General features: G+C 42.9%; 1 protein-coding gene across 4 annotated transcripts in view; it reads left to right on the top strand.

The window, feature by feature from the left end:
- The window catches only part of LOC147016127 (VPS10 domain-containing receptor SorCS3-like), a 999,683-nt gene that overhangs the window by 877,369 nt on the left and 95,977 nt on the right, over positions 1-26,337 (top strand). For all 4 annotated transcript variants that reach the window (XR_015050022.1, XM_085848866.1, XM_085848865.1 and 1 more), the window contains 2 exons: positions 1,020-1,143; positions 18,267-18,379. Coding sequence is in view for 3 of the 4 variants with exons in the window: in XM_085848866.1 (XP_085704992.1) it covers positions 1,020-1,143; positions 18,267-18,379 (237 nt within the window). In the remaining variant the exon portion in view is untranslated. The remainder of the gene's footprint in view (positions 1-1,019; positions 1,144-18,266; positions 18,380-26,337) is intronic.

Here is a 26,337-nt window from a genome sequence, read left to right as displayed (position 1 = left end):
TGAAAAGACCCGGTTGGTAAGATTAGGTCATCAAATATGTTTGTAGGATTATGGTTAAGGCAGCCGCCTTAACCGTTAAGCCAACGCCAGGCTTATAATATAACTCACTGCAAACCAGACTTTTTGGAGCTTTCAATTTTTGAATATGCGAGCCCATGCATTGCTCGTGTAAAAATATATTGTCCTTTTACCAATGTGTTATGATGGTGTCATTAAGCCACTCGACTCGTTATTCTAAAGAATAATTTTTCTTACAGCGAGCATCAATAATGAAACCCTTTTACATGAAAACTCTGAGAAAGCTTTGGTAATCAGGTTTCACTTCTTGAGATCATTTTGTTCCTTTGGGCCCAGAAGGGCGAAGGCTTCCTGAACCTCTTGTCTTATTGGCATTATTTATTAAATTTTATTACATTCAAGGGAATGAAACACTTTATTCCCTTTCTCTTCTCAGTGCTTTTGAAGCCTGTGGCTTTTTGGAAGATATATAGTCACAGCATTTTGAACTTACAACCCTCAGCTTTTACTTTATACCCTCAGAACTCACTTCCTTTTCTGCCTGCTCTTAACTGCCACAAGGAGAAAATTGCATCTGTTGATTGATTGATCAACATCAAGACTTTAAGGAACGTTGAAAATCAAAAAAAAAAATGTAATTGAGCTTAATCATCACCCATATAGGTCTTACTGTGAATACCTACTTTCCATAAGAAATTATAAATGAACAAGAGTTCCATGTCTTGATGTCCACCACAATGTTTCTTGCAAGAAACGTATGCTGTAGCCACACAGGTCCAGTTCTGGCTGATCTCTAAACAATTATAAAATGTGGAGGGGACCAATAGGCGATCAGTTTTGCTGCCTAGCTTATTGCAATATTTCTCTCTTTCATCTCATTTTGTACATTGAAACAGTCATGGAGAAAAAAAATGTCTGTCCACTGAAATATGGACACATCTTTATAACATCGACCAACAACCATTGAATAGCGTGCAAAAATTATTTTTCTTTGTTTACAGCCGGTCTTAACACTTACCGAGGACATCGTGACGAGCTTGAGTGTACCCGGAGAAACTCGGCTCACAGTCCAGGCTGCTGCAGGACCCATTGCTGTACAGCACAGCAGCAATGTCAAAGTTTATGGTACGTTTTCTCAGTCCCTCGATCGCCGAGGCATCCGATTCACACTCAGAAGTTGATCACTCTTATATCGAGTTTCAAGCTTGAACCAATGCTGGACAGATCACCACTATTATAGAGGATACTCGACTGAATGTGTGGGAATTTGGTATTTGTTTAGGGTGCCGGCAATAGCAGGCCTACTCTTCTTGTAAAAGACACTGTGGGATATGTAACGCACACCAAGAAGCACTGCACGCAAGCGAGCCCTCCAGCATGATGGTGCTCCGAAACACCAGGGTGACAGTGTTGTGGAATTTAAAAAACCCCACTCGAGGTAAATACTATTACTCAAATTTACAATCCACAAATAATCCACTGTCCACAAGGAAAGTACATTTGATCAAACAACATTTATTACGTGGTACCACGGAGTCCAAAACACTGAGATGTGGTAACACCCACAATGATTTGCACTAAACTAAGCTTACATTTTCCGATATATATGTATGTGTATGGTCTGGGAGAACAGAGAGAGAGAGAGAGAGAGAGAGAGAGAGAGAGAGAGGACGGAGAGAGAGAGAGAGAGAGAGACGGAGAGAGGACGGAGAGAGAGAGAGAGAGAGAGAGAGAGAGAGAGAGAGAGAGAGAGAGAGAGAGAGAGAGAGAGAGAGAGAAAACACCAACAGCAGAGTTGAAGGCCAAGATAGAGGGAGGTGGACAAAAATGGGAAATGGAGAGGAATTAAGGGCAGGAGAGGATGCATAGGGTGGACAAGGTGGATACAGAAGGAAACTCTAAGGAGGGAAAACTAAATTTTAAATGCGGAGGGATTAGGGTGGGTGGGGAGTTAACAGGGGTAGAAAGGGTCATGGTTTTGGATGGGGATGATCTGAGATGGTGGTGAGTTAACAGGGGTAGAAAGGGTCATGGTTTTGGATGGGGATGATCTGAGATGGTGGTGAACAGGTATATGGAAGAATGAGATTGAAGAGAATGTGGAAGTTGGTTCCACAGGCAGGAAAAGGGAGGAACGAATGAGTGGAGATGAGCAGTGTTCCTGGATTTGGGGAGTTTCACCAGAAGGGGGGTGAAATAAATTTGACCATTTAGAGGCCATAAGGAACGCACATACAGATCCGGAGACATTGCCTTACTTTAGTTAGATTCCCTGAGGAATCAAATCCAGACTAAACAGCTCAGAGTAGGCAAATGCTAATGCTTTTCTTCCTGGCTGTCCAACCGATCACACAAGTTTCAGCAAAATAAAGAAATCGAAAGCCAAGTTCATCCAAAAGTAAGGATTTTTTTTCTGTACAATAGTATTCGATGCTGGCAGGATAGCTTACAAGTATGCACACACAATTATGAGCTGTCCAGCCTGGGTTTGAATCCCAGCCCCACTATAAATATATCCCAGGGAATATTCCTTTTTAAACAAGTTGTCTTTTCTTTGCCTGTACTCACTGGTTCATTTAACCCATGTACTCACTGCCTCTTCATATAATCAATTCCTTATATTCATTTCTTTGTATTAAAAAAGTATATAATCACATTCTTACCAGGACCTGTCAACTAATGTTCTATCTCCCACCTCTCCTCCACTCCCCTTCCTGTCTGCTTGTAGTATTTTGTTTGACCAGTAAAAATGCCTTTCTCGTGTGAAACCAGTCTCACCAAGGACAGCTGTCGGTCATCATGACCAAATCTATCTCCCTTCTCTCCTTCTCTCCTTCTCTCCTTCTCTCCTTCTCTCCTTCTCTCCTTCTCTCCTTCTCTCCTTCTCTCCTTCTCTCCTTCTCTCCTTCTGTCATGGCGGCTGCTTGCTTCGTGTCGTGAGTTCCTGTCCTCCGTTGTGCTGGTTTGTGTTCCCACATTGCCCATTTCACTCCCTGTGTTCGTGTTGTTTGTTCGTGAGGTATTCTCGTGTTTCCCCTCTGTGTGGAGAAGAGGGAGAGGGAGAGGGAGAGGGAGAGGGAGAGGGAGAGGGAGAGGGAGAGGGAGAGGTCGTCGTCGCCGTCGCGGCGCTACTTCGGGTATCGTCGGTTTTCTAGGCGGTTCCCTCCCTGTTCGTCGCTTCAAAAACTTTTCGCTTTAAACCTTTCTTTTGCTTTTTTTTATTTTTCTCTTTATCTTTCCTTATTTTGTTCGGTTCGCGCTCCCTTTCCCAAAGTTCGGGAAAGGTTGGGGTGTTTTGGTGACTTCCTCCTCCTGAGTGAAGAAGACGTCGGTCGTCGTGTGGTGAAACATGGCGGCCGCTCGTTCGCAGCGATATTCCGCGTTCGAACGGTTATCGTGAAAAAATGGCGTCGCCTGCTCTCCACCCGGGGACGTTTCTGTGGAGGCGATTGTTCTCGCGATCGGGAACATTTATCGGGTTTGATGAGGTACGAGCCGCGTCGCGCATGAATAAACGGGTTATCGTGTTTGTGTCCGACGAAGAGCACGTCGCTCTCATCGTCCAACAAGGCCTGTCCCTCGACTCTGGACACTTTGTGATGACGTATCCTTTAGATACTCCTACTCAGAAAGTGGTTATCTCAAATGTTCCGCCATTCCTGAGCGGTGATTTAATCCTGAAATCGCTGCAGCGCTATGGACACTGCGTGTCCCCTCTAATAATGCTCCCTTTGGCTGCAAAGACGAACGTGCCAGTCACGTGATGGGTTTCCGTAGACAAGTATTTATGGTACTCAACAAGGATTATCCCTCTCTGAACGTCATTTTAAAGTTCACTGTAAATAGTCACGACCACCAAGTATATGTTAACACTGACACCCTGAAGTGCTTTGGTTGTGGTGCAGTGGGACACATGAAACAGTTTTGCCCTCTTTGGAAAACGCAGCTTTCCACGGCCGAACCGAATAACGACGACTCACAGATTAATGTTAACGTTTCCCTTTCAACCAACGGACAGGATAAACCGGCTGAACGAGTGGACACGCCCCCTCCCAATGACGGACAGGCCAAACTCGTTCAACAAGTGGACACGCCCCCTCCCAGTGACGTGCAGGATAAATTAACCGAACAAGTTGATACACCCCCTCCAAATGACGGACAGGCCAAACTCGTTCAACAAGTGGACACCCCCCCCTCCCAATGACGGACAGGCCAAACTCGTTCAACAAGTGGACACCCCCCCTCCCAGTGACAGACAGGCCAAACTCGTTCAACAAGTGGACACCCCCCCCCTCCCAGTGACGTGCAGGATAAATTAACCGAACAAGTGGACACGCCCCCTCCCGATGAGCTAATGGACAGTGTAAGTAAGGGGTTCATTACCGTCTCAAAAGTTAAAAAACGTAAATCCCTCGCACCACGTGTGTCACCTTCTGGTAAAAGGCAAATCAGTGAAAATGTAATTACTGGAATCCCATGTAATAACAGATTTGCATTTCTGGAAGAAGAAAATAACCCAGAAACGTCCCGCTTGTTCAAACATCATCAATAAAGCAATCATATTGAACTTGACAATCAGCGTCTCCAACCCCACAGAGAGCGTCCGCTCACACAAGGACGTTCCTAATGTAGACTGCTTCCATATCCAACAGTCACAGGAGGAAGAGAAACTTTTACAGTCTTTCTCTAATAAAGCATTAAATGAGACAAATAAGGACACTGAGGAAACGAGGGAGGATAGTGTAAATCCACCAATGGAGAGTGATACTCATGACCCGAGCACCGTGGCCGTGTCATGGACAAGCTTGGAGTCCCCTCTCTTACATTCCCAAGAATCCCCAGACGTAACTCTGATATAATATAAGGCTCCTGAAGAGGATTGTTTCATTGAAACCGAGCAATCATGTGATGCTCACAATGAAACTGAAACACCTATCGGTTCCCCATGTGAGACATCTGATGGTGAAGGTCAAGATGACTCCTCGCAGATTCTAAAGGCTGAAAGCAGACCTTCGGATGACGAGCTTCGGGACTTCTTGAGGACTCTTATCGTAAGAAATATTGAACTGAAAGATCATTTCCCTGATCTTCCGGTGTTGATTATTAAATTGAAAGAAATTGTGCGTAACCCTGTCACCCCAAACTTCACTGAGGCTCAGAAACGCAGGTTAAAATAAAATGATCCAGAAAGCTCGACAGGAGCTTCTTAAGTGAGGTCCTTATGGTGTTTCTCTTATTTATTTATTTTTCTTCTTTACCTTTTTAAGCACATGAATGTCAATTTCGGAAGTCTAAACATTAATGGTGGTTCTAGTTTAGAACGCAAAGTTCAGGTAAAAGACCTCACTCCGCGTTTGCACCTGGACGTCTTGTTATTGCAAGAGACGCATGGAGATCTGACTGCCCAAGTCCAATGGGGAAGGGTCAGTGGTTCTTCAGTGATATAAATTCCTTCACTGCCGGGATTGCCTTCTTTGTCTCTCCTTCATTAACACTCTCGCAAGTTCATTTTAATGAAATAATTCCTGGACGTCTGGCTTGTCTTCAGTTCATTGCCAACAATCAAATCGTTATTTTTGTAAACATTTATGGCCCCAATGAGAATGCTGAAAAGTATAACTTCTTCCTTAACCTAGAGGCCTTTCTAAGCACAATTGACTTGAACTGTTGCTTTATACTGAGTGGTGACTTCAACTGTCCCCTTGACCCTGCTTGTGACAGAAACAGTGTGGAGCCACATCGAAAATCTGCCAAAACTTTGGAAAAAAATTATAAAAACTGTGGGACTCATGGATGTTTGGCGTATCCAACACCCCAGACAACGTCAGTTCACCTAGTTATGATGTGTGTCCCAGAGACACACTTGAGCTTGGTTAGACAGAATTTATGTCAATGCTACAATGCTTGATAAGATATTAAAATCTGATATCGTGCCTTCTCTTTTCTCTGATCATTTGGTTACAACATTCTCCTTTAAGCTTGCTTTGCAGCAACATGGCACTCCGTATTGGAAGTTTCACATCATGTTACTTGAGAATGTTAATTTTTGTGAAGCCTTTAGGGTGTTTTGGAATAGCCTCATCGAACGAAAGAATAGTTTAAGTAGCCCTAGATTATGGTGGGACTACGCAAAGGCACAGATTGCCGTCTTTTGCCAACAGTTTAAACACTTCTCATCTTTTAGTGCAAAAAAGGAAAGGATTGTACTCAAAAAATAAATACTGAAATTACAATCTGATGTTGCAAATAACCCCAGTGCAACAAATAACCATCTGCTACTGGAAAAAGGCCCTTTTAAATGATCTTGTTGACTATCAAGTGAAAGGTGCTATGATCCGATTACGGATGGATCAGATTTATAATTTTGACTCGCCAACAAAAATTTTCTTTCATTTTGATAAAAAGACCACCCATCAAAGGCAAATTGAAACCCGAAGGCTCTCAACTGGGGACATCGTGACATCACAAAATAGCATAAAGAGGGAATTCTCTTACTTCTTCTCAGACGTGTTTATGGCAAATGATGTTGACAATGATGCGATACGATATTTCACGTCTGATCTACCCACGTTAAGTGCTACTCAAAGGGACCAGCTTGATTCCTTACCTTCCTTGGAAGAACTTACACTCTCGCTGGCTTCTCTGCCGACTGGAAAATCTCCTGGACTCGACGGCCTCCCAGTCGAGTTTTACAAATCCTTTTGGTCCTTACGAGGTCCAGAGCTTTTGGAGGTCTTTACTCGTTCTTTACAATGTGGGGAATTGCCAATGAGCTGTCGTAGAGCAGTAATTACTTTATTACCGAAAAAGGGGACCCTCAGCTCGTTGGCAACTGGCGCCCAATCTCTCTTTTAACTTCTGACTATAAAATATTTTCCAAAGCTCTAGCTCGACGCATCTCCCCCCTTCTAGAATCTTTGATTCAAAGTGATCAGTCCTACTGTATCCCTAACAGACAGATACATGATAACATATTCCAAATAAGGGATCTTTGGGATGTGTGTAAAGCGAAAAATGATAATCTTGGTTTGATTATGCTCGACCAAGAGAAAGCTTTTGACCGTGTCAGTCATGCATATCTTTTCAAGGTTCTCGAGTGTTTTGGACTTGGTCCCAAGTTTACCTCCCTTATAAAACTCTTTTTATCATGGCATTTCCTCAGTACTCAGAGTAAACTCTGAACTGACTTCACTTGTAAAGGTTGGAAGGGGTATCCGTCAAGGATGTCCTTTGTCTGGCATTTTGTACTCTCTTACTATCGAGCCTTTCCTAATCAAAGTTCGCAGCTTCTTAACTGGTTACACAAAGCTGCAAGTAAAACCTGTGAAAATTTCTGCCTATGCTGATGATATTTGTGTTATTGTATGCACAAGCAAGGAGATCAAGAAACTGGTGGACTGCTTGAACTATTATGGTTTAGCTTCTTCAGCTGCAATAAACTGGAACAAGTGCCAGGCACTGTGGATCGGCCCATGCCTGTTCTTCCGGAACGCCTCACCTGGTCGAACAACGGAATGAAGTACCTTGGTGTTTTCATCGGTGATGCAGCAACACAAGCAAATAATTGGATGGGTCTCGCTGAAGCCCTCAAACAAAAGCTGCTGAAATAGAAAGGCTTACTGACTTTGCTCTCTTATCGAGGCCGAGTCCTGGTCATCAACAACTTAGCAGCATCTATATTGTGGCACAGGATCAAAGCCATATCACCCCCTGAACATTTTTTGTTGAACATACAGAAAACCTTAACAATTTTTTTCTGGAGTGGAAATCACTGGCTTCGTCCACAGATCCTGAATCTTCCATTGGAGGAAGGTGGACAGGGTCTTCTGGACATTGCGTGCAGGGCAATGGCCTTCAGCGTCGCCTCAATCTGGCGGCTTCTCTACGGTCGTCGGACTTAGTCTGGAGGTCCGCCGCCTTTCCCATCCTTCGTCAAGCTGGTATGCTTGACTTTTAATCAGGATTATTTTTAATGAATATGAAATGTCTTGATTTGTCCTTGCTTCCACCTTTTTATAACAGCATTTTAAATGCTTGGCGTGTTTTTATAGTCGACCGTGATTATCTTTCCTCCACCAAAGATATGTTTTTGAATGAACCTCTGTTTTACAACTCTCTTTTTGAAATAATAAGAACAAAGCATTCTTTTATCGATCATTTTATTCAGAACGGTGTCCATTGTGTTTCTGATGTTATGATTGACAACACGAGATGGTTGAGTGCTGTAGCACTAGCAACTAAGGTTGGCATACGGTCCTAGCGCCAAGTATCTTTTTTATTATGTGAAGTACTTCAGGTGTACCAGAGAGTTAAGGTACACTGGGAGAGATCTCCTCGCACTGGCGATGGCTCAACTGTTCGCAAATCAAATCCTCTCTTCCCAAATCTCGTACTCACTCCCACTGTCATGATTTCCGGTTCAATTGTAAAACATTTACCAAGAATACATTTTGGAATCGCACCACAAGTAGGTCTGAGAAAACACCACATTTACCAGTCCTGTATGAAAGCAATTTGACCTTCTTTAGGAACTTGGCAGTCAAGGAAGTGGCACAACTACTTTCCTCCAGAATACCCCTTCCAACCTAACTGGAAAGCCTTTTACCATGTTCTCATCCCAAAGAAAACTGCTGACCTGTCTTGGAGTCTGGCATATTGGGTATTACCGACCAATAAACTTCTGCATGTTTTCTCCTCTGAAATACCTGACCATTGTCCCTTCTGTGGAACTCTCGAGACCTTGTCACATGCTTATGTTGAATGTGCACGCTTGATCCCTTTGTTTGGTTTGCTTTGTGAATTGTGCTCAAAGCTTTCTTTGAACTTCACTTTAAAAGTTTTTATTTTTGGCTTTGAATCCAAAACACATCCACTGGAAGTGATTTTGGCCAATTTTCTCATTGCCACTGCAAAGAAGTCAATTTATCGCACAAGGAAAGCAAAAATTGAAAATATTTCAGGGTGTGCTGATAACCTTCTGGCTTTGTTTAAAGGAATCGTTTTTGCCCGTATCAAAATGGAATTTTCTTTTTACACCTTCACAAACAAAATGTGCATTTTTAAAAGTGTGTGGGCTCTAAATGATGCACTTTGAACTGTTCGAAATTGTCTCTTAATTACAGACTGATCACTTTTGCTATCATGATGTAACCTTGTACAGTATTCTTAAACATGCAACTTTTGTGTCCTTATGAAAAAATGGTTCTTCTTTGCAAATTGTTTTTTATACTTTTGTAATAAAAGTCAAGTCTGTCTCTCTCTGTCTCTCTGTCTCTCTGTCTCTCTGTCTCTCTGTCTCTCTCTGTCTCTCTCTCTCTGTCTCTCTGTCTCTCTGTCTCTCTGTCTCTCTGTCTCTCTGTCTCTCTCTCTGTCTCTATGTCTCTCTGTCTCTCTCTCTGTCTCTCTCTGTCTCTCTCTCTGTCTCTCTCTGTCTCTCTCTCTCTGTCTCTCTCTCTGTGTCTCTCTCTCTCTCTCTCTCTGTCTCTCTCTCTGTCTCTCTCTGTGTCTCTCGCTGTCTCTCTCGCTGTCTCTCTCGCTGTCTCTCCCGCTGTCTCTCTCGCTGTCTCCCTCGCTGTCTCTCTGTCTCCCTCGCTGTCTCTCTGTCTCCCTCGCTGTCTCTCTGTCTCCCTCGCTGTCTCTCTGTCTCCCTCGCTGTCTCTCTGTCTCCCTCGCTGTCTCTCTGTCTCCCTCGCTGTCTCTCTGTCTCCCTCGCTGTCTCTCTGTCTCCCTCGCTGTCTCTCTGTCTCCCTCGCTGTCTCTCTGTCTCCCTCGCTGTCTCTCTGTCTCCCTCGCTGTCTCTCTGTCTCTCTCGCTCTCTCGCTCTCTCGCTGTCTCTCTGTCTCTCTCGCTGTCTCTCTGTCTCTCTCGCTCTCTCTCTGTCTCTCTCGCTGTCTCTCTCTCTCTCGCTGTCTCTCTCTCTCTCGCTGTCTCTCTCTCTCTCTCGCTGTCTCTCTCTCTCTCTCTCGCTGTCTCTCTCTCTCTCTCGCTGTCTCTCTCTCTCTCGCTGTCTCTCTCTCTCTCTCTCTCTCTCTCTCGCTGTCTCTCTCTCTCTCTCGCTGTCTCTCTCGCTATCTCGCTGTCTCTCTCTCTCGCTGTCTCTCTCTCGCTCTCTCTCGCTATCTCTCTCTCTCTCTCTCGCTGTCTCTCTCTCTCTCTCGCTGTCTCTCTCTCTCGCTGTCTCGCTGTCTCTCTCTCTCTCTCGCTGTCGCTGTCTCTCTCTCTCTCGCTGTCGCTGTCTCTCTCTCTCTCTCTCTCTCTCTCTCTCTCTCTCTCTCTCTCTCTCTCTCTCTCTCTCTCTCTCTCTCTCTCTCTCTCTCTCTCTCTCTCTCTCTCTCTCTCTCTCTCTCTCGCTGTCTCTCTCTCTCGCTGTCTCTGTCTCTCGCTGTCTCTGTCTCTGTCTCTCTCTGTCTCTTCTTTCACGAGCCTAGACTATGTATATAAATGTAGCAACAGGATGTAGCATCATTATTTACTTTACAATGCAATGCACCCATTTTTCTTGTTCCTGCCAAACCAGTAAAGTGTGTTTATGTTCCATTTCAGCCATTGCTGTAACTTATGTCAGCAATTATGAATGCGACATCAGCGATATTTTAGAAAGATCCTCATGTGGTCTTACTGTTCTTTTTTCTGCTCGCAAGTACACTTGTGCAGTCACAATTGGTCTCTGTAGTTCCAAAGATGGAATTTTTCAGACAATTGCTGCTGTTGCTACTTTCCCAGGTGATTTATCAATGTGTGCACCATCCCTCGGATGGACGTTGAACTGGGTGTCTCGTCTGCCAGCATTAGTTGGTTGACATGAAAGATCCAACGGTGTCCTTCGTGAAGAATCGGCTACCTATCGCCGCCACCACATGAACAATTTCCAAATTCCTTCCCCAACATATAGGGGGCACTGCATCAGCGGCAGAGCTGTGCCCTCAGCCAATGATGCCTTGTGTGACATACAAAAGAAGAAGAAGCTAATTTCCCCATCATATCCTATCTTTTCACAAGGAATTTGGGTGCCTTAAAAGATCTGCTCACTTCACTTCAACATCACTCGTTTGTATTCGGAGAATGAAAATTTCCCCACATTTATTTACTTAGATTTCTATCAAAGCAGCACTTTCGCTCTTTGAGTACATCACAGCACCACACTCAGTGCACATTATACTTGCTGTGATCTCACAAGGAGGTCTCGACGTGACTTTTGAGCTTCACTGTTGCTTTGAGATAGCCTGTGATGAAAACCCACCACTGACCATGTGGAAACAGTATTTGGCATCTTTGTGGTTTAACCCAAGCTTGTTCTGATGCTTTTTTATGTCCAGAATATCTTTCCTTCCCAGTATCTATCGATTTCTGCATTGATTTCTCCTTTATTCAGTCTCTGTGACTGTTTTTCAATAGTCATGTAAGATGTACAGTATGCATGACATGTTAACTGGAATGTAAATACAAGAAAACTCACCAAGGACGAGGAAGAGAACATGCTGCCTGTAAAATCTGTGTAATTACAAATTCATCTCATGTAACGAAACTATTGACAAGGTTTATTTGCCCATCGTACCAAGCACAAGGCCTGCTCCTGTTAAAAAATATATCATTTTTAAGTTCCAGCGGGATGCAGTTAGGATAGTCATCTTAATGTAACATCAAAGGATAGTGTTCTTTGTTACATCCATCACCGAAAGTGGAAGGAGTTCATGTTTTCACCCGTCTGTTTCTCTGTTCGTGTCCAGGATATCTCAAAAAGTTGTGGACGGATTTGTACGGAACTTGGTGGACGGGTTGGGTGTGTGACGAGGACAAATTGATTCGATTTTGGTGAAGATCCGAATCCAGATCCAGTTTCTAGTATTATTCAATTTACAATTGAGAGATGTGGCTAAAAACGATGTATAGAATGATATTTTAAAAATGTATTGGGGCAGATATGTTCTCGTGGATCAGGCATTACGTGGCGGAGGTATGCGCTCCAAAGAGTGCCCTTATTGTTTGATATTGTTGCTAATTCGCACCCGCCGGCGTGCGAACGGCCACGTGACTCGAATCAGTGCACGTCGCCCACCCGACGGACAATTCAGTCGTGACCCTCCGGGAACTTTCGCCCGGAGCTAGTCACGGGTGGGCCTTTCGACCTCACCACAATCGTGCCAATCGGCCACCCGCGTAGGATAGGGTTTATCGCCAAACTTGACCTACCTAAGTACCCACGCAGATGGTAAACCGGGCGATCGTACCTCGCCGCAGGTCGACTCCGGACACGAGCCGCTTGGGCGGCCCGTTCCGTACCATCGGGATAACCGAGTGGTGTTATCGTCGACCTCGACGGTTCAGATTAATTACCGGGATCTTGCACCCGCTACGAACCCTTTACGTGAAGCAGGATGGAGAGTCAATGGAGAAAAGACAAAGTGAAACGGGAACAGTTCAACATGCAAGCACTTTATTTACACGACACACGGAGAGCACACATATACAGCCATACAGGAATGAAAAATGCACATATAGCAATTTAAACAATTATGCACAAAAAGCAAATGTAATACGACCGACTAACGCGTACACACGGCAACACTTATACAGTTCTACTTTACAAGACACGGTGCCACAAGATCCATACAAAAACAAAAGAAAAGGCCACCCTCAAAGACAAGGGGGCAGACGGGGCCCGTGGGCCTTTATGGCGTGGGACTTGGCAGACCGAACGAGTCCCATGAGACCGTTGCAGGTTACCTGCACCCTCGCGGTGCGATGGTGGGCGAGCTCTCTCCGGCGATCCTTGTACGAACGCACAGGTCCGCGCGACACAGCTGGCAGAGCGGCACCTCCAGTCCGCGTCCCCTCCGCGACGTCCGGACTCTCCACCGACTGCAAGCTCCAACGAGCGGGTCGCTCTACGAACCGCTGCTCCAAGTCCCAGACGGGCAGAAGACCATGAACCGCCGACTGATACTGACACTCTCACCGACCGCCCTGACCTGACTTCCCTTAGTGGCGCCTCCGTGCGCCCTTTTTTTCCCCGGCACCCCGCCCCTCCCTTCGCGGCACGCGGGGGGGAACATTCCACCAGAAAAATCGGGGCGGGAGTTGAGTTTCCAACCGTCATTCTTGTTTACCAGAGAAATCGGGGCGGGAGTTGTTGTTGTTCCCCTTTTGTGTTCGTGGAGATGTTGACGGTTGCTGGCGGAGTGGTGAGAGGCAGGTGTGGTTGTGGTTATTGTGAAGCGGCGTTGTGGTTGGTTCAAAATAAAGATAGAACAGAAAAACGCCTAACTCAAAGCGTCGCAGCCCGAATGAATAACATAGATCCCCTCTAGACAACGGGTTTGGGGCTAACTACACATGTACTTTGAGATATCTCACCTACGGGCCCTTCATGGTGTAATGCGAATTTCCACAGCCATAACAATATGTTACATGCCTATGTTCCAGTGATTTTCAAGATGACCACTTAAATTTCTTGGCCATTTTAGTGGTTGGTTATACAATGACTTAACATTTTCAATGTACCTTCAAATTGCATAAGAAAAAAAATGACACTTTTTTTTTAATACTATGAAGAATATTTAATAATAGTGGTCAAGAATTAACACGGAAATCCCACAGGATTACATAAGACCGTGCACTATCAGGTGGACAACGACATTGTGTATACATGTCTGGGAAGAAGGAATTATCCTTGAAGATTAGGTATATAGCACTATTGTGTACTTGATGAAAGAAAACCCTTCATTATGTTCTTCTTACAGAACAGTTATACGAAGTGAGCAGGTATTGATGGTTTTTGAAAATGTGGTTGAAAGAAAACCAATAAAAGTGATGAATATAGACAATAACCAGTTTGATTTTATCCAGGAAGATCAATCAGCAGAGACGATATTTATTTCAAGACAATGCCAAGACTAGTAGTTGCCAAATAAAAGGAAACTGTATCATGTTTTCCTTGACATTGAGAAAGCATACGATCAATTACCAAGAGCAGTTGTTGCACTCAGAAGACAGCTGTTGCTTGAATAAAATAATGGTCAAATTAGTCAATGAAATGTACAAAAACAAATCAAGAACTAGAGAGTTCATCCAACACCTCACCCACACAGTCTTGAGATAAACATTATAGTAATAATAATAATAATTATATAAATTGAGGAAAAATATAACACAACAAGGACATGGACAGGGTCCACGAGCGGCGAATTTGATTGGTCATGATGACGTAAAATATGGTAATATTTTGTCCAAGTACTGCCAGACGGAAGGGTTTTAAAAGTGGAAAAAAGGCGATTTGTGTTCTTCAGTGTTCAATATATAATTACATTTAAATATAAGAGACTTTAAAGGATGTCAAAAAAACAATTCTGGAAACTTACTGCTGTTGCTGCAGTGTAATACACACCACCTTATTTAACATGTTATATTAGTTCTTCATGCTTGTCGTTTGTGTCCTTTATGGTGTGCTTAAAAACAGCAAGTTTCCTGTTTGGAATGATTTACAATTTTGTTTGCCTGCCAGACAGACAGAAAGACGGACAGAGTAAAATAATTATCCCACTCCTCTTTGCACATATGCAATCGGAACGAGATCCCATACAATTTGCCAAATTCAGAGCCAAAGTACGGCTAAACTGCAGGTTCGTTTTCCGATTCGTGTTCAAAATATACCATTCAATTGGAATCAAGTTGTTCCTCGATCATAAACTGACGCTTGTTGACGGAAGGATAGACAAAAGTGAACCAATTGCTTAACCCTGCTTTTTTTATTTATGTGTGCGGGGTAACAATGTTAAAATGGAACTTAGAATTCACTAAAATGTTTGAAATCAAAGTAGGATGACCACCAGCAATCAGTTTTAAGTCCTCTCTTGTTACCTCCACCACCAAAGGTGAAGGAGGTTATGTTTTTACCCCTTTCTGTCTGTTTGTTCATTTGTTTGTTTGGTTGTGTACAGGATACCTCAAAAAGTTGTGGATCAATCTGGATGAAATTTTGTGGACAGGTTCGGTGTGTGACAAGGATGAACTGATTAGATTTTGGTGAAGTTCCGGATCTGACTACTAAAATATTTTAAGTGATTCTTCACCATTGAGAGACAGGGACAAAAATGGTATATAGCACAGGCTTCTTATCGCATATATCAGGTGTTCTGACATCCCCATTTCTCTCAACATAATCCACATCAATTCATGATCAACACAATTGAAAGCTTTCCTATAATCTATAAAACAGAGACGTACCTTCCTTTGATATTTATTTGATTTTTTTTTTCCATGTCCCACCTCAGATTTGAAATTTGACATCTAGTATCTCTTCCTCTTCTAAAACCTGCTTGCTAAATGGGAATGTCTCGTTTAATGAAGTCTTCTATATGTGTTGAATGATCTTTTGTAATGTTTTACGAGGATATGAAATGAAAGCAATGGTTCAGTTATTTGAACATTCTCTTGGATTGGATCCCCTTTCTTTGGCAATGGTATGTAGACTGACTGTTTCCACTTTTTAGGCCATACATCTTACTCCAGATCCGTGTACAGATAGATGTTAAAATTTTGATTGCTTTCTCCTCGACTATATCTTAAAGATTATTTTGGGATTTTATCGGCATCCGGTGGTTTTCCTTTAGTCAGCTCTTTTCGGGCCATACATACCGTTCTATCACTATTGATTCTTGCTCATATTCTCTTTCTACGAAGGTTGCCATCATATTGTCATTTCATTTGTGTAGAGTTTCGATATAGTCCTTCCATCTTTGTTAACCTCTGCCACCGAAGGTGAAGGGGTTATGTTTTCACCCCTCTCTGTCTGTTTGTTTGTTTGTTTGTTTGTTTGTTTGTCTGTGTGCAGAATATCTCAAAAAAATTGAGAACGGATGTGAATTAAATTTTGTTGACAGTTTCGGTGTGTGACAAGGACAAACTGATTAGATTTTGGTGAAGATCCGAATCTGGATCTGGATACGAGAATTCTTTAATTTCTAGGTGATTCATCACCATTGAGAGATAGGGCCAAAAACGATTTATAGCACGATATCTCAAAAATGTATTTTGCCCGATATGTTCTCGTGGATCAGGTGTTGCGTGGCGGAGGTATGCGCTCTACCGAGTGCCCTTCTAGTTTTACCTGTGTTTCTTCTGTTAGATCTTTCCTGTTCCAATCTTAAGGAAAGGCCTCAATTTAAACTTTCCTGTGATCTCTCTGATGTTTCAAAAAAGATCTCATGTTTTACCAGCTCTGTTGTCACTTTCTATCTCGATGCATACCTCTGAAATATTTATCTTTGCCTTTCCAAGCTTGTCGTTGGAAGTCGGCATTTAACAGCTTAATGTGTTGTCTTGATGCGTCTTTGGTTTTCTTCTCTCTTCTTTCGTCTGCAATATTTACTGTGCCTCTTTTGACAGCCATTTAGCCTTCTTCTTTCTGCTTGCTTTTGGAATGTTGTTTTTGGCCTCTTCTTTGACAATGTCTACTGGAGCTGGACCTGCAACAACATTGTGATGTGACTGTCATTTTGTGCCATGCAGGTATCCCCCACTCAACAAAGGGGTTAAGTCCCTTTATAACCCTTCCTTATGCAGGAACTTGTTTTCCATTTTTTTCATTCTGGGTAAAATACACTTCGTTTTCTACCCGTGATGTTTCGGTCGAAAAGCAAAGCCATATGCTTCGTATAACGATGGATTTAGTTGCAAGTGATGTTGCAATATTACTATTTACCAAATTAAAGAGACAGTAATGCAAAAATGAAGTTAATTTATTTCTACCACTCACCAAAACAATCTTGAGTCAAAGTTTCTATACAAGAAGACCACTGGGAGGTGGTGGAGGACGTGGTTATTTTAAACCCTTTCATTCTGAAAATTTAATCATTCAAAAGCTTTCTGAAAAGTTAATCAGTGGAAAAACGTATCATACTTATCATCGCCACAGAAGTGGCATTGCACAATCACCATGACACTGTGATGGCTCCTTCATTGTGGTGAATGAAAACCTTTGTAAAGTGATTAATAGTCCAAAATGAAACTTCGTTGTCGCGAACCTTCGTGAAGCATCGTATAACTGTACTGCTATCCCTAGGGAGCCTCTCACAGTGTGCACCAAGCCTTTGAGGCATTGGTTCAAACAAATAAATAAATACACAAGCAGAGGAGGCATTGCTGCAAACATGTTCTGCCATTATTAGAGCTCATCAGTAAGCATAATGCTCAGAATCATCTGCTTGGGCTGATTTTTCATTCGGGAATATATATGTGCGTGTGTATATATGTATATATGTGTATATATGTGTATATATGTATATATATATATATATATATATATATATATATATATATATATATATATATATATATATATATATATATTGTATATAGTAACTACCCAGGCAAAAATAACATTCCTTTCCTGTAGTAATTATCTGCAGACTACTGTAGTATATGAGAGTACAACTCTCATACTATAGTTCTAACTGTAGCATTTTTGCCTGGGTACTGATGTTTAAACGACGAATGTGGTCATCATTTTATATCTAATGGAATGCCGTTCTGATGACTGCAAATAAGCCAAAAATCTGGGTCGGCAGCTCCGTTTGACCTCTTACTGATGTTGACCATGTCACCTTTGTCTGCTTGACAGACTCGCCGGGCTGAGGCCTCCGGATCGGAAGTGATGCTTTGGTGTCGGACTGTATGTCCATTGGAGATCAGCGGAGTGCTCGTCACTCCCCACATATTTCGAGTTACCCACCGATCACATCACGTGCCTTCTGGTTGAATGGTTTGCATTAGCATGACCAATCATCTGTGTGGCAGACGGACGGTTGTTCTTTGTGGATTATGCGGTTTTACCGTGTGAGACATAATCCATGGCGATGCTCACCATAACAGTCAGGAGGTGCGATCGAGGGACTGTTTCTTTTATTTTTTTTATTTTTTTCTTTCCCCCCCCCCTCTTTTTTTTTTAAGGCTCTTCGACCTAAACAGTACATCTCCCTCGGATTGTAATGCAGCCAATAACAGAAAGATAATTAAATTCTCCATTTTATAGATCAGTCCACCCCGGAGAGGGAATATCTACGAACACATGTTTCGGGCTTGTTGGCTGGCCCTCATCAGCGTAGAGCAGAAGCTCCTCCTTGGAGTGACATATTGTGTGTGTGCGTGCGTGCATGCACGTACTCCCGTGATTGAGAGATTGGTTTTTTTTTTTTTTTTAGTTAATGTGTACAAGTGATGTATTAATACCCTTCATGACTTTTGACATGCAGATCATATCAAGACACTTCAACTCCACTTTGAGCCGAGCATCGAGCACCTCAACCCAGGATTGCTGCAATGGCACACGGACCTTGGACGGGCAGCACGCAATGCTCTGCTGAGGGTAATTTTATTATTCATACCTTATTTTCTCACTTTATATTGATAGTTTTACTTTTCTAAGCCTCAAAATTTCCTTTTGTTAAACACAGTACACCGCACCATGAAAACACACCTTTACAGCATGTTTTGTGCAGCCTTCATTTTTGCAATGTCTTTTTATATCATCTATGCATCCATCTCTGCTTACTACTGTTAGTCATTTTGTTGCAAAATTAATGCAACCACTCAGAAATGACTATCCACACAAAGCTATTGCTTAAATTTTGAGGAGATGTCGTTAAATACAATAATGGGTTCTATTGCGTCATTATCACAAACTTTGGTGACTGTATAATAACAGTTTCCATGTAAATGTATCCATGCATTGTATGTGTAAATTTATATGTGCATGAATATATGTCTTATTTATCTGTTTTGTATGAATACATTTTGAAAAGTTGATCTGAGTATTTTCATTGTTATTGTGAAATTTGCATGTTGTCTACGATGCATGACAGACATGCATTATGTAATTTTTGGACCTTTTGGTTTCACCATGAAGTGCTCAGAATTTTTCACACATGAATAATCCAATCACTTTTGCTCATTTGATAATAATCTAATACCATTTGTTATACTTTTCAAGAGGCCCATAATGATACACCTTTCATGCTTTATTAATGTTTTTCTCTGTTAAAGGTGGATGGAAAAGGTTGTATGTGTGATATTTGACCGCATATGTAGTAATTAATCTCACATTGACTCGGTTTAGACATTTTGGAAATTTGACTTTAGAGTGTAAATTGAACTTCTCTGCTTAAGCAATGCCATCCACTAAAAGGTCACATGACGAGTTGGAAGTTTAACATCGATCGAGTCACATTGTTTTAGTGCAACACCAATTAAAAGTAGCTTGTAAATAGTTCATACCGATCGATAAACATGGAGAGAGAGAAAAATGCTCCACTGCTTCACTGATTTATGTAACAATGTCTCAAAACCTGAAAGAGGAATGTTCAGCTTTTCCACCGCTCCCAGACTGTACAAGAAATGGGGGCTGAATATAGGACGTGTGAAATCGGCTGGACAGCACCCCGATGGACGGGGGATGCACCCACACCACCAGACCCCCCCCCTGTGGGACCTGGGTCATACCACACCCATGGTTGGACCCCATGTCCAAATCCTGCAAGTGCAGCTCCCCCAGCCCCCTGGCACAACCCAATTTCCCAGCTGGGCATTTTTCATGAGGCTGGCCATCTTGATCCCCCTGGTCCGAATCAAGCAGCCCAGGGATCATATCCAACCAAAGATGCTTTAAAATGAACTTAATTTTACGGCCTTGAGTGTCCAAATGCGACTGCATACAACCCCATTGTTCTTGGGCTTGCTCGCCCCTCCTGCAGCCATTGCTGGCCTTGACCCACCCACTCATCCAACCCTTATCTATGTGATGAGTGGCAAGCTGCTCATGAATCACAGTTCCTATTTGAATACAAAAAAACACATTTTCAAATGCCAATTGCGGCTACAACTGACATTCTCCCACAATGGTCTGTCTCTTTCGAAGCTCTCGACCACTAAACCTCTTCCTTCTCATTCGGCCATGAGCAGGTCTGAGCTTTCATTCAGTTTCGTTCCATTGGAGGGGTACTACTTATCTACACTTGAATAAGTTTCAGAAATATATTTTCTAGTCAATATAAAGAGTTTGCATCGTCAACCATGTCCATCACCAAGTAGTCACTGTTAATGTTCAGCACTATTTTCTTGTAGTGTAGCCACTCGCGGATGCAGTGACTTGGTTACGCAGCATAGCAGTATTGACACCCAGCCAATCATCAGCCAGTATTGTGACCACCAGTGTTCTATGTATTCAGCAATAGCCACCTCCATGAGGGGTGTGTATCACAACGATGCATTCAGAAAAGTGCTACAAAAATTTCCACAACTGTGTGTCATTCATATATCATCCATCAAGAATTAAGATATTCAAGCCTTCACACCTTTGGTGGGTTAAGTACCATGAATATTTGTCGAAATGGATAGAGTTGGACGGTGAATGTGGTGAGATAGCCTCGTCTCATTACGAGAGTCATGCCGGCGTTGACTTTGCCAATATACCCAATGGTGCCGGCCATCATGATACCTGTTATCAGCATTTCACTGATTTTAAAAAAAGGATATAAAGTAGCCAGAAACCTTACAATCGAGCAAAGGAATGTACTTCATAACTGTCAGCTGGGTCAGCCACCCTCAAGCATCAATCCTCTCACAAGAAGAAACTTCGATCAAGTTTTTTGCTGTCAGCAAAGTCGTACATTCTTCCAAAAACATGCATAATTTGTCATGAGAAGAACGGATTTAAAAAATAAAAAACGATATGGCCCAAAACGAGATATGCACACTCAAACAGAAACAATCACCGCAGGGAGGTATAGATGATGTTTCATCCCTCCATGTTCTTAATCACAAAGCTCTTTTCCCCTAACCTCATATCTGTTCTCTCACCAAGTAAATATATTATGATTTTCATTATTATGCTTTGATAATTATTCAGGTCAATTGTTAAAAGCCGCCACACACAAAAGGGATGACGGCATCTTGCTCTACCTATTGGCGAGTGACTGTGTTGCATCCGAAGTCCGATCCCACCAGATGCGTTTCCTGGAGTGTACCAGATATCTCGTAAAGCGACCGAAGAGAGCTTGTCAGTCTGTGAGCTGTGAAAGGTAGGTGATGCTTTGCCACAGAATCATCCTGGAATAGTTATTGATTGTCTATATGTATCGGATCTCTACACATCCATGTGCATCAATCACCTTTAATTTGGAAATTTTAAGAGATTTTTACTTGGCCTTTGTTCTTACCAGTGCTGCCTTCTTAAAGAACATATATTATGATTGACTTTTGCGTAATGCAGTGAGACAGCCAGGAAACATCCTTTGGTATCGGACTTCGGATGCAACACAGGGTCAAAAACAGACGCCAACATCTCTGAGTTTAGGAATGACAATCAGGCATTTGTCTCGTTTGTCACGGCTGTTGAAATTGATCAATGGTTATGGTCACTGTGCGTCACGTGACTGTTGTCCGTTTTGAGACTCGTTTAGCTGAACTAAGAATTCACGATCCCACTATTAACATTGCAGCCAGATTTTCGAAGGAGACCCCGACTATAATAGTCTGGGATAATGTTGATTTTTGGCAGGAAACCCAAACTTGACGTGACACAAGGCACCACACAAATGGCCTGGTGGTTCAGTGTGTGGTTAATGCTTTCGCAGACTGCTCTGAAAGAGTATCTTTGAAGAAGGGAAACAGGTCACTGAAGATTTTACCACTGAAGTCCATTGAGTATTCTGGGTGTGCTCTGGCTTACAAAAGGAATTAGCCACTGTGGCTAATCCAGGTTTAGAATGATTAGCCACAGGAGAAAGGAAATAGCCACATATTTTATTCAAAAGTTTTTTTTTTTAGCTACATGAAATAATAAGTTAATTTTAAGGTGGATGTGTGAGTTTGATGGGTGAGGTTGGTTGGATTGTCCAGATTGGTTGGATGAGTGAGTTTGATGGGTGAGGTTGGTTGGATTGTCCAGATTGGTTGGATGAGTGAGTTTGACGTGTGAGATTGGTTGAATGAATAACCATCAGGGGAGGTGGTGATTGTGAGGGATGGCGGTGTGTGGGGTGGGGGGGGGTATGGTCGTTGTGCTTTGAGTAGGTGGTCGTGGGGGATGGGGGTGGTTGTGGACCAGGATTGGACCAACCTCATGCCAGTCAAACTCACTCATCCAACCAATCTCACCCAATAACTTCACTCATCCAACCAATATCACACATCAAACTCACTCATCCAACCAACCAAAGTCACCCATCAAACTCACTCATCCAAACAAACTCGTACTACTACTGATTGTGTCAAAACTCACCTGGCAACCACTGACCCAACGAAGCATGTAGCGCCGAATCTTTGTGGAAAAAAATTTTTTAATAAAAATTTGAGACGAGAATCATGAGAATCATGCGTAATTTTGGTCGATTTTTTTTTTTTTTTTTAACTAGAAACTAGTTTAAAACTACTAGAGTTAGTATATATAAGCTTGAATGAAATCACACGTGATTCCCGTAATCAAAACATACAAAATGGCGGCCGTCTCAACGAAGGTTGAATTCTGTGCTAAAATCACCCAAAATTCGTCTCAAACTGGTTAAAAAAAACCACTATAACATGGATTAGCCACAGTGGCTAATGGGTGGTTTAAAATATTAGCCACAGGTAAGGGGGATTCGCCCTGTGGCGACGTGGCGAGCCGCAGCGCACACCCAGAGTATTATATTCGAAAGAAAAGGCGTGGCCCCTTGAATCTTAGCATTGTACTAGAAAGTTTATTGAAAAAAGAAAAGTATGAAGTGGTTGTGAAGAGTGCCATTCGCATTGGAATGGCATTCATCTGCTGCAAATATGTCGATACCAGGCTCCGCTTGATCCCGGGATTGTCCGAGTTCGATACATTCCTTCAGGCAGACAATGTTCTAAGATAGTCTGCCCTACATTATCTGTCCATCGTGGAAGCTTCACCTACTGATTTGTCAGCAATCTATACAAGCCTGATGAAAAAAAGCGTGGAGATGGCTCACTCTCTCGCGTTGAATCGCATCATCATTGTCTGTGTCTGTGATTAGACTATGTATGTGAAAGTCCAGAAGATTCGTTGGAGTGACGACCAGTTATCTTGCAGAGAATTACACAGCTGCATGGCATTTCTAGCAGTGATTGGGAAGTGTTTCACTGATGCTGGGCTGCGGGATGTGATGATTGAAACCCAGCCAATCGCATAAGGATCCACGGACGGTGTCATCTCTGGCCACCATGACAATGGGTCAATCTGGTGTCAGAAGCTTCTGCTGGAAAGTCTTCACCACGTAATTGTCCGCAAATTCCTTGTTCATTATTATGGTGCTGGGATTGCCGCTTTTGACATGATACACATTGAAAATGGGGCAGATAATGATTAATTGGTTGAACGGCAATACTCCAGGCACGATTATTCCCTCAGTAATTGACGGTTGACCTTCTTGTTTCCTGTTTGAAAACCCTGTTCTGATAGCTCTCAGCTCCCGCAGTTTTGACTGTCTCGCTTGTCTCGTCTTTAACAAATGAGTGCATGGAAAAGGCCAAAAATGCCGAATGTTACTCCTCAAAGCCTTATTTATTTACTGAAGCACCTGATTACGACAACGACAACAGAACCATTATTAATTAAAAGAACTTGATACTTCATTTGGCAGATATTCGCTGTGGGTTGTTTTGATCTGTGCATAATTACTTATCGACCATTAATTAATTAGTAATCTGTGATTTATTGAAAACAAGGGAAGTTGTGATTGTTTATGAAAAAAAAAATCACTGTGTTTCATTTATGAGAATTACTTTAATAAAGCAAGGGCAACCTTGGTATTTTTGAATTTTGAAAGTATGTTGTCCCATCTTCAAGTTCACAGAGTACAATAGCCCATGTATGAGTGGTGTTGGAGAATCAGATACGAGTCCTTAAAATGGTCAAATTGCCAAAAAGTGGCTTTTGTACCCTGATGGCCAACTTCAACACCCCACATGTTGGACAGAGATCTCATGGAGAACTTTTTACCCAGAGTCCACCATATAGTTGTCCATCCATATACAAGATTTCAAGTAGCCCTCAGTCATGGAATGAAAACCACCTTCTAGCTGCTTTTCCACCCATTGCACATGGCCTACATTACTCCCTGCACTGTAGCCGTTATCACATTCCCCGTACTCGGCTGGTCGAAGACACTGGGTGCCGAGTCACCCCCACAGGGTCCACCTCAAATACTCTGGGTCCGGTAGAACCCTCGCCGCCAGCTCATACACCATGACGGGCATAGCCACGCTCACTAGCATAGGTCTGGAACTGCTCACAAACTTCGAGCCGACCTCACTCCCACATTGCGTTGGCTCGCCCACCATCCAAAACGTCGCAGTCTCGGAGACCTGGTTCACCGGATCAGGCTCAGCCACCTGCGCTTACACAGGAGCTGGAATCATGTCGTATCCTGTCCGTCCTGGGCACACCAGAAAGACCCCTGCTGGGTCAAAATGTCCACCAACAAGTAGTGTACCACACACCATGGAGTTTTATTTGCTTCACACACCACAGGGCTCACTTGTTTCTCCCCCTCTTAACTCTCTATCTGATTTGTCTTGGGGACCGTCTTTTTGCTTTGGGACAGAGCGACATCCACTCCAGTGGGATGTCCTTCCAGGCCATTATTACCTTTAAAACATGTCCTTTTTGCAGTTTCCTTTATCCCCCTAAAGCAACTCGCAATTGTACTTTCAATTCGTGCCCTTGCCTGTGCCCCAAACATTGCATTGTTTGATGTAATTTTGTTTCCAGTTTATTAATTTTCCCCTTCATTTCCTTTCCCAATTTCTCAAATTCTCGACATTTTTATAAATCGTATTATCGTCATCCATTTTGACTTCCAATTTCTCATTCCTGTCTTTCATTAACATCATTTGTTCCATTATTTGCAGGAACATGTCCCAGGTGAAAATTGCACCAGCCTCCTGGCTAGATCGCTCAGGAGTGAGGCAGGTTCCCAACCTAACCTCGTCCCCACTAGACCCTAACCCCAGCTCGCCTCCATTCACATGTTCCACACACTCCACCATCTTGCTTACTGCTCGCGTGGGCACTCAATTAGAAAATAAAATCTTTCAAATTTCATCACTGCCAATTGTGCATTTTGCACTCAAATTTGATTTTAATAATTTTCCTTGGGGATATCGGGACAAACCCAACTCTCCAGTTGTGTGGAGCTTGAATCCCAATCCTGACTGCAATTGTCGGATCCTGGTGGGATTCGCACCCAGGTTCACTATCCCATGAACTGTCACCAATTGTCAAGTCAGAGGGGTCTGTTAACACAGCCTGCTCTAAGTTGGGGATATAAGAACTCCATGGATTCCAAAACGTTTTTTTGGGGGGAGGGGGGGTTGTACTGCTTCAATCTTACAACTACTATCCCTCGAGGATCACCCAAATGGCAGCCGAACCAGGTGGTGCAATGTATGGGATGCAGAAGGTGGGAAAAAGGCTCTTGTAATTGAAATGGGTTTATTGCAAAAATAAATATGGGGATAAGGGTTGACAAGACGCTATCAATAAAATGGATGAACCAAGCAGTCGACAAACCCAAGTAGGGATGATGGGGCATGCAAACCTATGTACAAGGAGAGAAATAACCCACGATGGCACCAAAAAATAAATACCGGGAGTTGCACAACAATGGGGAATGAGTGAGGGCTTCAGAAAGGCATGACCTGGTTTTGAGTTTGGTATAACCCATGTAGGCTGATGTTATACAAGGCTGGTGCAGCACAGGGTTGGTGTGCCACAGGACTGGAAGATGGCGATGACGGCAGCCAAATAGATGGCACCTTTATTCGGGCCATCCCGACCTATGGGGGCGAGCCATAGAAAAAGTGTTCCTCCTTCAGCCAGGACTCTACAACGGGCCTCACCACCAAGGATCTCCAGCCATATGCCGGCCAAATAGTCAGTTGTGTTGCCTTTAAAAGCACGTAGCATCTTTGGTGCGTTCCTGCCCAAGTCCTCATTCAAAACCAGGAGGTTTTAGACAACAAGCATACTCTAAACTGTCTTAAAGTTAAGACTCACTGCCTCCTCAGTGTACATTTTACAATACTACTTACCACGAGAGAAATAGCTATTACAAGAGTAATCCATGCCACCCAATCACACGGTCGATACTATTTTTAACATGATCAAACTATGGAACCTCTCCCTACCCCCTCCCCCACCCCTCCATGTCGCAGTATATTGTCAATGCACAAATACAGCTTCCTGATCAACTTTGTTGAAAGGGAAGCTGTCTCGTCTTTTTAATAAATGGAGTTTTCTGCTCTCACTAAAGTTATGCCCATCAC

The sequence above is a fragment of the Eptatretus burgeri genome, chromosome 12, assembly GCF_056783735.1.
Source record: "Eptatretus burgeri isolate ZD-2024b chromosome 12, Ebu_testis_v1, whole genome shotgun sequence".
Lineage (NCBI taxonomy): Eukaryota > Metazoa > Chordata > Myxini > Myxiniformes > Myxinidae > Eptatretus > Eptatretus burgeri.
The sequence above is the reverse complement of the archived record's forward strand: the minus strand, read 5'-3'. Positions and strand labels throughout refer to the sequence as shown.